General features: G+C 40.6%; 1 protein-coding gene and 1 long non-coding RNA gene across 3 annotated transcripts in view; one reads left to right on the top strand and one right to left on the bottom strand.

The window, feature by feature from the left end:
* TSHR (thyroid stimulating hormone receptor) overlaps positions 1-5138 on the top strand; it is a 62219-nt gene extending 57081 nt beyond the window's left edge. For both annotated transcript variants that reach the window (XM_042047831.1, XM_042047832.1), the window contains 2 exons: positions 450-638; positions 1438-5138. In XM_042047831.1, coding sequence (XP_041903765.1) covers positions 450-638; positions 1438-2842 — 1594 coding nt within the window. In that variant the 3' untranslated portion in view covers positions 2843-5138. The remainder of the gene's footprint in view (positions 1-449; positions 639-1437) is intronic.
* A 1073-nt stretch (positions 5139-6211) lies between these two features.
* LOC121673764 lies at positions 6212-11045 on the bottom strand. The gene is made up of 3 exons (XR_006019296.1): positions 9868-11045; positions 9272-9323; positions 6212-8386 (listed from the first exon to the last, which is right to left on the bottom strand). It is a non-coding gene; the product is annotated as an uncharacterized LOC121673764 (long non-coding RNA).
* Between the last annotated feature and the right edge of the window lie 2757 nt (positions 11046-13802).

Raw genomic sequence — 13802 nt, forward strand, 5'->3', positions numbered from 1 at the left:
AGATAATATATAGGAATTCTTTTAGGAATTACAATGCTTTCTATTAAAGTGTGCCAATAGGTTACAATGAATCTAAAGAAGTCTAAGGGAATATAACTCTTCCAATGGAAGATGTGATTTCTTTAAAGAATTTTTAAAACTTTGTGTTTGCATATACATTTGTGTCTGGTTGGCTTTAAAGGTATAATTTTAAAAGTTACGATATTTCATTATAATTCATATTCTGTGCTATAAGACATTAAAAGACAAGAGCTTTAAAAGACAGTGAAAGTCACAGAGAAATGAACAGCCTACTTTAATTTGAATGGTATCAGAACTTAGCAAGGCAATATGGAATCCCCACCTCCTCTGGATTTGATTTTTATTGTAGAATTCTGTGAAACTCCTGAAGAACTGTAACAATCTGAAAAAAACATCTGATCCAGTCATCTTTTTCTTTACTTACTTAGGGACATCTCCAGAACAGCTGTTGCCAACCTTCCAGCCAAAGGATTGGAAAGTGTAAAAGAACTAATGGCAAAAAATACGTGGGCTTTAAAGAAATTACCAGCTGTAAAGGTATTTCTTCAGCTAATGCGGGCTGACCTATCATATCCAAGTCACTGCTGTGCTTTCAAGAGCTGGAAAAAAAAAAGTGGGTGAGTTTCACTAACTGGCATTTATTTTTTAAGTATGTCAGTGAAGACAATATTTTCTTAGTAATATAAAAATACATCTATTGGCACTTTTGTAACTATTTTTTCTAGGTATAGGCAATGTCCTTTGAAACAGATTACAATTGCAAACTGACAGAAGAATTTTTTGTAGGATCTTTTGCAGCAGTTCCTCCTCTTGTTGAGCCCATAATTAAAGGGAAAGAAAAAAGAAAAGGGTAATGTGCTACAGCAAGGCCTGGGAAAAAAGTGTTGGAGGGTTTATACCCTCAAGTCTTGTATGTTTTCTAATTGAAAAGCTTTTGACTACTGAAAATCTTTTGACTGCAAATACAGCTGCATCACACCATGAGGTACAGGATTCCAAATTGCTGCATTGCTAGTTAACTCTAAAGAAGCTACTGAACAGAAATTAGACTGATGGAAGTTCTGGGACAAATGGAATTGTGAACAATAGTGAAAAAGAATGTAATACTGTATGTATTATCCAAGAAGTTATAAACAGTAGGTAAATGTCTTCTTACCTACTAAGAATGTAGATTCCAAAAAAGAAGATAGATTATGGATGCCAAACAAGTAAAATTACTACTGAGGATAAAATTCTAAAAATGCCAGAAATGCTGTCGTACACTATATGGTCTGTTAACAAAAATATATCCAATCACATTTTAATAGCTACATTTTTATTCAGGATGATTTGCTTTTGAAGCATTCCCTTTGTTTACATGCTGTGTGCCAATCAGACTGTAAATGCCAGCAGTGATTTCCCCATCTACTCTTTCAGGATCCTGGAGTACCTGATGTGTAACCAGAGCAGCCACAGCTTTCATAAGAGATCAGTCAAGGCTATCAGAGACCCGTTTTACAAAGATTATGCAGAAGAATACACAGACCACACCGATGCTGTGTATGACACAAACACCAAGTTCACAAATTTTCATGAAAATTCCCATTATTACATTTTTTTGGAAGACCGTGGAGAAGGAAATTTTGGCTTTGGCAAAGTGCTCAAGAACCCCCAAACAGAGAATGTCCAGACCTTTGACAGTCATTATGACTATCCTGCCTGTGGAGGCAATGAAGACGTAGTATGCACGCCAGAGCCTGATGAGTTTAACCCGTGTGAGGATATAATGGGATATCAGTTTCTGAGGATTGTGGTGTGGTTTGTGAACCTGCTTGCCATCCTAGGCAACATTTTTGTCCTTTTCATCCTTCTCACCAGTCATTATAAACTGACTGTACCTCGCTTTTTGATGTGTAACTTGGCCTTTGCTGACTTCTGCATGGGGTTATACCTCCTTCTGATTGCTTCAGTGGATCTCCACACCAGGTCAGAGTACTATAACCATGCCATAGAGTGGCAGACTGGGCCTGGCTGCAACACAGCCGGGTTTTTCACGGTCTTTGCCAGTGAACTCTCTGTGTACACCCTGACTGTGATCACTCTGGAGCGCTGGTACGCCATCACCTTCGCCATGCGCCCCGACCGGAAGATTCGTCTCCGTCATGCCGTGCTCATCATGCTGGGAGGGTGGCTCTCCTGCATCCTGCTTGCCCTTTTGCCACTGGTTGGTGTCAGCAGCTACAGCAAAGTCAGCATCTGCTTGCCTATGGACACTGAAACACCAGTGGCTGAAGCCTACATTGTCTTCGTTTTAATATGTAACATTATTGCTTTTGTCATCATTTGTGCCTGCTACATAAAAATCTACGTAACTGTGCGAAACCCCCAGTACAAGTCAGGGGACAAAGACACCAAAATTGCCAAGCGGATGGCTGTGTTGATTTTCACGGACTTTCTGTGCATGGCTCCCATCTCTTTCCATGCTTTATCTGCCATTATGAACAAACCACTGATAACTGTCTCCAATTCCAAGATTTTGCTGGTACTTTTCTACCCACTCAATTCTTGTGCCAACCCCTTTCTTTACGCTATTTTCACCAAAGCTTTCCGTAGAGATGTGTTTATCCTGCTAAGCAAGTTTGGGATATGTGAGCATCAGGCTCAAGTCTACAGAGGTCAGACAGTCTCAGCCAAAAACAGCAGTGGGTCTTACGGGCAGAAAATCAGCCGAGGGATAGGTCAGATTCTCACAAGCATTCAAGACCCAGTCAGTGATTATCTTCCTGCTGTGACAATGCAGAACCAAATTCTCATGGAAGAATGCAAGCAAACTGAGCTATAACATCCCAAAGTATCGCAGCCAAAATCTGGTCAAGGGGTGATTGTGCATACAGTGAATCAAATGAGAAGATAACCTTGTCCATATCCTTTTTCCCCAGAATATGCTTAGCTGAAAGTACCTCCAGAGTGGTCTTCTTTTGGACAAACCACTTATTTGAACCTCTTATCAGTGCAGGGCAAAACATACGGTCCTGATGATAATTCTAGAGGTAGATGTGAATGCTCTGCCTAAATAGGAAAATTTATATCTATAAACTGAGCAAATATAAAATACACCCTAATCTAAAACAAAATGTAAGAAGCAGGAGACCAACAATAAGACTTTGGGGTTCTTATATGACTAAAAAAAAAGGACAAAGTTTGATAATTAAAATCATATTAAAATAAAAAAAAGGTTAAAGTTCTCAAACACCTACATGTCAGAAGGTTCAGTTATTTTTCTAATAGCAAATTTCTGAAACTTCCACCAGGCCTAAACTGGAACAGATTTTTTCTCATTCTGTCATCCTGACCTAAAACAAATCTAGTCTTTTGTTTGCTGTTCTTGGTTTAGTTCAGTGAGGTGGGAAAAGAAGCTTCTTCTTCATACTGCTTTTATTTTGGTAGAAGGAAAATTATCACTGATTTTGCAGCTGTTCATAGGATAACAGGTAAGAAACATTAGGGCATTTGTGTCCCTCACTATCACTCTCTCACTTTTTGATAAACCTATTTAGGAGCTGGTTTATTTTAATTTGCTTTGAAGACCAGGCTACCCAGTCAAGTTAATGACGGTTGTTTGGGGTTTTTTTGGATGACTGATCCAGTTTTTACCATAGTCCAATGCTGTTTAATCTGAGCATGCTTATTGCTCCGAACACCCTATAACTCCTGTTTTCTTAGCACTACTGCTGTCCCTACTTACCTCACTCTTACAGGGTAGAACTGTCCTTTTAGCACTTTCTACGTTGAGCTGCCTCAAACCTAGACTTAGACCAAGGGAGTAGATCATGCCTTTAGGTTACAGTTTACTGCATTGAAGGCTGACTTTTAGCTCCTCCAACATGTTTTAAGAACATCTCTCTATCTTGTAGTGAGATCTGTTACCTGACCTTTGTAACATTTGCAGTACAACTACAAGAATCACATAGTTACCTTCTGGCTGGCCACAGCATGGCTGTAATTGGGACATATACTCTCCACAATGTGCTTAAGGAAATCCATGCTCAGACACAAGGAACAACCCTCAGTCTAAAGCACTAAAGCATCCTTCTACCATACCTGCTGCTAGATGGGGTCAGGCTTGGCTGTGCTCAGCCCATTCATATACCACAAACAAATGAATGGAGGCCTGGCTCTCTACACCTCCTGCAGACATCAGGACTCGGGGTAGGAGCTGCTCTGCACCAGCTGCATTGTTAACACCTGAGTGGCCTGAGTGCCTGGCTTTCCTGGCAGGATCACACCTGTTCCCAGCCAACTCCACAACTGCAGAACTGCTACCAAGGTTACCATGGATCACTCATCTATTTGAAAGCCGTGGCATAAGAATGGAAAATATTGTGTGAATATTCGCCCTCAGGTAGGTATTTTTAAATTCGTTTTGTAATATCTATGCTGGTTTTCATGGAATTATAGATTAATGATTAACTATAATTAAATTAATCAGACAATAGTCAGGTCTCATGTAATCTAGGCTAGTAGTGTCCAAGAAAACATAATGATAGAGCCCTTAGAACTGCTGGCTACTACAGCTGGAAAACTGAGTGATTGCAAATGCCATGTACATACTCTATTAGAGTCTGTATTTTCCAAATATTTAAAACTCAATTTGATTCTGTATTTCTGAATATAAATGAAGGCTGCTTCAGTGAGCAAAAGCAAGGGCCTAGATTCATGAATTCCATGAGATGGTCTTACACAAAATAAATACTCTATCATCGTTAAAGCCATTTAAAAAAACCTACAATATTGCATTATAGATTAATTTAGCTGCTTATTTTGAGGGAGAGGCATGTTTCCATTTTAGGTTGATTCTCAGCAAACTCTAAAAGCAAAACTGCTGAAACTCATGCGAATAATAATTTATGACCTCCTCTTCTGTAATCTGGACTCATTCAGTGTTACATCAGAAACAAAGACAGCTTCTTAAGTGTGCAGATCAGCAAAATTCCCTACTCTTGAAACAGCTGTGTTTGTAATGATCTGGCCATATCCAAGAGTCCCATACAAACATGGGACTTTTGAGATGCAACACCCTCCAGCCAGGTTCTGCCACCCTTCTGATACTGGCATAACCATTAAAGGGAGAAAAAGTTGCCTGAGTGCCTTTATTTACTATCTCAGCAGCAGCAAAGACAATCAAGTTCTAATGGACATTTATCCTACAGACTTCACAGACACTAGTGTACCAGAGGAAAAGAAAATTCAAGCTTAAATCATATTCTTTTTCAGAAAGAGAAAAGACTAAACCAAAATTGATGTTAAAAGTGCTTCTAAAAGTATGTATCGGTTTGGCACAGCCTGGTTTTACATAGCAGGGGGGCCACAAAGGTGGCTCCTGCGAGGAAGCTGCTGGAAGCTTCCACCGTGTCTGGCAGAGCCAATGGCTGATGGCTCTGAAGATGGACATGCTGCTGGCCAAAACTGGGCCAATGAGAGAGGTTGGTAACACCTCTGATGACATATTTAAGAAGAAAATCAAAACAAAGTCACAAGATTGTGGATTCTAGTCAGAGAATAGGAGGAGGTGAGAACATGTGAGGGAAAACAACATGGAGACACCAAGGTCAGTGGAGAAGGAGGGGCAGGAGGTGCTCCAGGCGCCCGAGCCGAGGTTCCTCTGCGGGCCGTGGTGCAGCCCATGGTGCAGCAGCTGTGCCCCTGCAGCCCGTGGGGATCCACGGGGGATGCAGAGATCCACCCGCAGCCCGTGGGGATCCACGGGGGATGCAGAGATCCACCCGCAGCCCGTGGGGGAGGTGCCCGTGCCGGAGCGGGTGGATGCCTGGAGGAGGCTGTGATCCAGTGGGAGACCCGCTGGAGCGAGAGGGCCCTGCTGCCAGGCTGGAGCAGCCTGTCCTTGGGGGACTGCACCCCGAGGAAGGAGAGAGCCCCGGCGCAGCAGTTTGGGAGGGCTGTGGGCCCGTGGGAGGGGCTCACGCTGCAGCAGGGGCGGTGCGGCCGCTGCTCGGGAGAGAGGGCCCACGCCAGGGAAGTTCAGGAGAACTGTCTCCCGTGGGAGGGACCCACGGCCTCACAGGGGAAGACTCCTGTCCTGGAGCAGCGGAAGGAAATCCCGGTGATGGACTGACCAAACCCCCAGGCCCTGTCTCCTGTGCTGTCGGTGGGAAGGAGAGAGGGGCAGGGGGAAGGTGTTCTAAGGGCTTATTTTACTTCTCATTATCCTCCTCTGATTCTGTTAGTAACAAATTCATTTTACAGCTTAAGTTAAGCCTGTTTTGCCCTTGAAGTGTTTCTCCCAGTCCTTATCTCACTCATGAAGTGTTTGTTAATTTTTTTTTTCCTTTTCCCTCCCCTGCCCAGCTGTGGCAGGGGAGGGTGAGCGAGCGGCTCTCCTGGGTGCCTGGCATTGGGCCAGTGTCCAACCACAACAAAGTAACATGGATCTTTCCAGAATATTTATTTCACAGAAACTAGTAGGACATTGGAAAGATGTGGTATGTTGGACTGGTACAGGTTCTTGTAAATTAATACAGCTGTTTGCTGTTACTAATGGATGATGGCTATATTTACACGTTATTCAACTTTTCTGTCTCTCATCATTGCATACACATTATGCCTGTTAAAAGAATTCTGAGATACTGCCTTTATCAATGAAGTTTGATATTTCCAGTTTGTCTTGCATATTCCTTCTTGTGTTTAACTTGGTAAAAAATATTTTAGAAGCTCTTGGAAAGGTCCAGGCAAATAGAATTTAAATATTTGCCAGATCTTTTATTGTAAATGTTTGTATCCTATAGATATTCTCTTCCATTTCTGCTCTGATCAATCCCTTGAGACATTTTTGGGTTTGTGCACACCTTTATGTAATACTTGATATTTTAAATCTGTGTGAGCAAGTTGTATTATTTCTGGCATTTAGTATATATGTTCTCTAGAATACTTCAGAAATAATGCAAAGCATGGGAATAAAATGTTTTGTTTGAAATTGGAAGAGGCTCAACAAGCTTTTTTGGGAAATCTTAAAATATTTTTCCTATAAAAGAAGTTAATACTGTTTCTCTTGCATTCAGTGTCATTGTTCTCCTTGGCTGACCTACCCCATGACACCCTGTCTGATGCAGTTTTGGGGTTTTAGCTCCATCACTAGCTGTGAGAGGGATGTCCTAAATAGCCATTTCAGACAGTGTAGTAGGGATAGAAAGGAACAGCAGCAGTACTGCTGAGCTCTGGGATTCTAAAACCATCACTCATTACATCCAAAATAATCCGAACAGCCACCTAACAGCCATGGGGTCCTCTTCAAAAGACTAAATCTGGAATCTGATCTATTCATTCTCCTTTTTAAACCTAACATATATGGTCAGCTGCACTGACTAAGGATTGAACAGTTCATGAGAAAACACTTCATACTATGAAGTTTGTGTGGTGGAGAGAGACTACTGCAGGAATTCTTGGAATAACTAAATGAATCTTCTCATCTGCTACATGAAACAATATCCCTCCCTCCCACTAGGTCTCCCCTCAGGGCCTTCCCCTTTGGTCTGTATTTGTTAAAAATTTATGCTGCCAAATTTTATGTTCAGTAGTTCTTATCAGTGGGGGGGATGGAAGGGAGAAGTTATCTTTGCTATATAGATCCTTGCATTACCTGAAAAAAACCCAAACAAAACACTTGAGTGACAACTCCCAGTGCTGCAAACTGTCAAAGCAATCAAATATCAGTTAGCTCTTGACATACCCTCCCTGTCCCAAAAACCACAGCTGACTTCAGTATCTGTACACTTTACCACTCCCTGTAATGGTGCTTCTCACTATATGAAGTTTTAGGGTGCAAGGAAAGCACAGCTGGACGAAGTCAGGAGTAGCAGCTGACTTAGTGAAACTTGTTGTTAAAGGTTGCTGTGGGTAATAAAGTTTACATAGGTTTATGGAGAGACTGAAATTTCACAGAAGAGAAAGCTGAGGGAAGATACTAAACCCACAAAACCTGTATGACTGGGGATGCTTCTGAACTGCAACTACATGGCAGAAGGGAGGCAGTACTCAGGGAGTGTATCACATGTACTTGCCAATTCTCCTACTCTTCGCTCACCACATACTGTTAGCAGCTATCACAGTCAGGACTTTGGCACAGGTGGACTTCTGGTCTGTTCCATGGCAGCCACTTTTCTTCTGTTCATGCAGTTCCCTATTCAGACTGCAAAGACAGCTTCAATTCCATCTTCCTTCAGTAGGTCTGACCTCAGAGCTCAGGTAGGTAAAAAAATCCATCTGGGTGAAGAACATACTCCCTGTTCACAGCACTGCCTCAATTAATTGACCCCTCATGGCTCAAGTGCTTTCACATGAGGGCAGATAGTAACCACCTTCTCTCAGAACCCTGCACAAAAAATGGGAAAATACAATGTTACCATTCTTTGGAACATCATATGGCTCTGAGATTTCAGATTGGAGGACAGAAAATCCTGATCTAGGGTGGCAGATAATGCCATTATTTTCTCTACATAAACTTCTGTGATTTTATCTGCATTATGTGCATTACATTAATAACACACCATGAAGATTTCTTCATTCTTGGACAACATAGGAAAAAAGCTGGAAAGTTGAGCTGGAGCCGTAGTTACAAACACTTGGAACTTTCTCTAAACAATTTAACGGCTTTAGGTGACCTTTGTTAGTCTCCTCTCTCTCCAACAGAGAGACGTGGGGGTTTTTCATAGAGTAGATATTGGTTCTAGATGACATCATCTGCAACAGGTCATAGTCAAAGTAAGCACACCCTGCCCTGCTGATGGTATTTGGATTCTGAAAATAGCACAAGCAATCAAAGATAAATTTCACATCACTACCATAGCATTTTGGTTTATTAACATAAATGCCCTCTTGCTTCCTTTCTTGTGGGATAAATAAAGTATTAATGCTCACAGCACAGTCTTTGGAACCAAAGACTGTACCAAAAAATGTCCTTAGAAAAAGAAACTTGATTTGAGTAGGAGCCCTATGCTTATGTGTTAAAATGAACCAAAGCCTCCCTCCCAGGGTCTTTGGGCAGGCTGATGAGTAATAACAGCATAATCTGTATTGTTTTTCTAACAGATACCAGGCATCTGCACTTTAAAACCACTCAGTAATCAAATGGTTTCAGGGTTGCTGTTAAAATTGGTCAGTGAGGCAGAATTTTAGTTGCATATTATGCCTTTCCCTTATGCATTCTCTTCCTCCTTTGTAGGGATTCTGAAAACATATGACATTATACTGCACTTACATGTAGGCTTTGTGGACTAAGGCACAAGATGTTGAAGGGCCCTCATCATGCCCTGGAACAGAAGATGGTTAAGAGGTCTTAGTGACGCACACCAGGAATATTCTGACAGCATCGCCAACCTAGAATTCACACTGGTCAATAACACATCTCCAGAAAGCTGGAATACTTTTCATCTGTTTAGTCACTTCCATCTGACCAGACTTACTTTTGTATGACTGGAAATCATGATGTGAAAGTGGACAAATGAAGGCTCTATGAGGTCAATATACAGAGTATTTCATCAGAACCCATCAGCTCTAACTTCCTATTCCCATCCCACACCTGCCCCCCCCCACGTACACACATTGGTATGAATTTCCACAGTAACCTAGTAATTTCTAGGTTCTTAGCTTAGACAGGATACCAGTCCTGTGTAGTTTTGTAACTGCCTGGCCTTACTTTCCACCCTGAAAATATTGGGTAACTATTCCAAAACGTGGAAAAGTCTCATGAACTGTAGCACAGGACTTGGATCTCACTGGGACCATCCTGAACTTACTCCTTCCAAGAGTTTAACTTCTGTGGGATTAATATAATCAACTTGAATCATACCCCACCTTTTTGGGAGGACTTCTCTGCACCGTCCTGATTATATGCAATGCCAGGGCTTGTACTTGTGGCCATCTCAAGTCATGCTGCACTGTTGCACACCTGTGCAGTTCCACTGAAGCTTGTGAAGCTTTGCTAATGAGTTCAAGAAGAAGGTTCACACTCATTACGGTTCTCAGCTATTCAATATGCAGCTGTGATGAGCAGTCTCCTTTGGGTTCTTAATTTTTCTTCTCTCTGAAGGAATGAAATCTGTTGTGAACTGAACATCAACTTCATTAACAACCTCTATTGAAGAGCTCATTAAACAGTCATTACAAAGTGACTGAAATTGTTGGATTGTTACTTGCATATATACTGTGATACTTTTTATAAGACCTACTTTGCTGCCAGGAAGAGACGCTCTGTTTCGAACACTGAGACTGTTAACTGGTGGACTGCCAAACCCATGCTGGTTGTCTTACAGTTTCAGCTGAAATGACAGTGGCTTTTCTTTGAAAAGTGAAGAAAAAGTACAGTACTCATGTCTTTTATGAAGGCAAAGCGGCAACAAATTAAACCTGAGCAGTAACATGAGTTTTACCAAAATCTTTCTCACTGCAGGCTCTGAGGGTGTTACCCAATGGGGTCTTCCCCATGGCTGGCTGCTGACATATACAGGATAGCATCTGAAATACCAAGCAGCACCAAGGCTTTATTTGTGCTGGTTTCAGTTTGACTGTAGTGAGAATTCCCTAAGTTATATGTGGATTACTGCTGCTGCCTAGAGGGAGCTGCAGAAACAACAGATGAATTCTTTTTTAGCCAGCTACAGATTTCTGACTATACCCTGCAACTGTCAGTATAAAACAGCAAGAGCAGTATTTTCATTAGAAAGCAAAGAGAGCATGTGACACACTGGCACATGCACTTAGCCCATGAAAAGTTCAGAATAAAAAAGGGGGTTTTTGTTTCATACATACACTTCTCCTTTGACAAGAAAGTATGCTTGCAATCTTTCCTTTTGTTTTTTTAAAGGCTGGCTGCATTATTTTATCTTTTCCTCTGTACTCTGTTTCCTCTTTCCAGTTTCTTTTTACATCTCCTTTCTCTGCTATGGCAAAACCCCACACTCTATTTGAAGAATTATTTTATGTTTCCCACCTACTATCTAAAGTGATTTAGGCTACATGGCAACACAGGAACCTCAGAGAGAAATAAAGCTGTTTAAGGACGTGAAAATCATTCAGGGCAGAAAATGAAAGCTAAAAGATACTCTGAATAAAGACTAACAGCAATTTGATCTGCTAAGTTTAAGAACTGCTCCACTTTGTCTCTGCCCCCTCCCAAAACCAACTTAAGTGATACATGCGAAACCATCTCAGATGTGAATATACTTCACCTTTAGCTACCTGATTTTTAACACCAGTATCATCATCACACTTATCAAGCCACGTGCCAACTCTTTATACGTACATGGTATTTCACTAGATGCTGCTTTAAGACTAAAACTACTTAGTAAAATCAGACAGACAAATTCAGCCCACAAAAACCAGGATGTCAGAAATGTTATTCCTAGCACTAATGCTTTTTCTTCGTTAAGAGCATGAACAAGGTGAGCTCAGGAGGAAAAGGCCTCCATCCTGCAACAATTTGAATTTTCTGAAACAAAAGGCAATCTGTGCCAAAACAAAACCTACAAGCAGTATTCCCACCAGGTGAATTCTGCAATAAATCCTTTTTTAGAAATGCTGTACTTGCCACAACTGTATGTTTCCCAGAATACATTACCTGTTGGAACAAGACAGCCCACCTAGACTCAGCCAGTTGTTCCTCCAAGGGGAAAGGTCTGTATGAAATACTCAGACGCTGGTACAGCAGGACACATGAGGAGCCCTGTCTGCAGGGACCTCACATCAGGATTCCTGGGAGAAATTGGAAAATTCAGGCAGCCAAGAGCTTTAGCAGAAAGGACTGCCATCTGTATTTTGCTGGTCAAAATGGTTTTCCACATCACAAGCAAGGAAGGGCTGTTCTTTACCTTGACATTAACTCCAGCAAGCTCCAGTACTTGTAAAGCAGCGTCCGGACTCTTGGGATTCCAACTGTCTTCTGTTCCAGACATTCAGAGGGATTTTTCCACAACACAATTCTTCATTCGGCTCCTCTAGCAAAAGAAAAACATTTCTACCTTGGCAGAATCACACATCCACACAACATTTTTTGCTGTTACGAGATTATTTACTATTTTTACAATTTAATGATAGTCCTTGTTTTGGATTTGCTACTGAAATATACTTATCCAAATTAAACACCATGTTTTCAATATCAGTAAATTTTTATTTACCAACCTGAACTAAAAAGGAAAACAAAAACTAGATGTATTTTTAAATAGTTATAATTGAAAAGCTTATTAAAATAGCAGTTCATGAATATCCATCTTCAGAAAGCAGTTTTTGACCCATGGAAGTGAACGGGCAACTCAGTATCATTTGTAATGTAAAGCACTATTTTAATTTATTCTCTCTCCACATTATCTATTTCAGATAACCCTCTTTCAGGTCACACGAGGGCATACACATTTATAATATGTAAAAAGGTGTAATTGCACAGGCACTTCACAAAAAATAATTGAGAAAGTCTTCACTCTAAAGAAAAAAACTGCCCTAAACCTATTTTCTGAATATTATATATCCACACCGAAGGTCAAACGTGGTTGAACTGCAGTTTATCTGACTGTACTACAGATGTCCTTACCTCTGAAAGGATTAGATTTTGGCATAATCCCATTAGTGGTAAAGAGTGCTGAAATCTGCTCTGAAAACAAGGGGCAAGTCTTTAAGAGTATTTTACAAACAGAAGTCTGCATTAGAAAAAACAAAACACATACTCAAAAGCTGATACAGTTTAAGACAAGTTGTAAGGAATAATGTATAGTTGAAAATAAACGGGGATATACTGAAAGCTATACTAATGCACTAAGATTCTTATCCTCTCATACCTCTGCAATGACAATAATCAAGCCATATAAAAATCAGATAACAAAAAATGATGCATTTTTAAATATACTTGATTTTGAAAAAAAAAAACATCCTTCAATACTTTGCTCAGCCACAGCTGGGAGAGCACAATTAACATTCAATTATAACATTCTCATCTTTCCTCAAAGGAACGAATTTTGTGTTTTAACTTAAATTTGCCATTAATTTGTTTTGCATTCTGCTTTGCCTCCTCTTTTGTCAGGGTCCTTTTGGCCAAAATAACAGGCCATTTTTTTGACCTGTTTGTTTCTTATGTGGTGTGCAAGCTACAACAGCAATGATCTCTTTTGGAAAAACACTGGATTTTTTAATAGTTATTTATCCAGAATCAACTCCAACTCCTTTTCAAGTAAGGCAAATATTATCGAAAAAGCAGTATTGTATTTTTTTAGATTTGTTTAAGTGTTGAGGGCTGGAGAGTAAAGAGGAGTACTGGGGGATGGGGAGGAGGGGATCCACCCCTGAGTACTAGGGAAAAAAACAAACCAAAACACACCACTCCTCATGAGTCTTGGTTTGCTACGCATTGATGCCACTGTAGATAAAAAATTAGTTCAAAATCACCACATCCTAAAATACAACCCCCCCATACAGGCAGTATAGCCTACACTTTATTTTCTTTCTAATTATTTTAGAGTTTCAAGTTCAAAATTTAGATTTAAAAATAATCACAAGTTCATGTCTCAAGATACCGCTTTTAGACAGGAACTAGAAAGGTATCACCTGCTTATGCCAGAAAGCAGTTCTGTCAGAATAAATTAACTAATGAAGAAAAAACCTTATTGATCAGCCAATTATCATCCAAGCACTCTGTATTTTACTTCTTGGTATTTTCTCGCATTTCCACATACAGGACTAACATCATGAGGTCACACAGAATCATTAGGGTTGGAAGAGACCTCTGCAGAGCATCCAGTCCAACC

The sequence above is a fragment of the Corvus kubaryi genome, unplaced genomic scaffold (assembly GCF_017639235.1).
Source record: "Corvus kubaryi isolate FWS band 111438036 unplaced genomic scaffold, C.kubaryi_AGA036_p1.0 66, whole genome shotgun sequence".
NCBI lineage: Eukaryota > Metazoa > Chordata > Aves > Passeriformes > Corvidae > Corvus > Corvus kubaryi.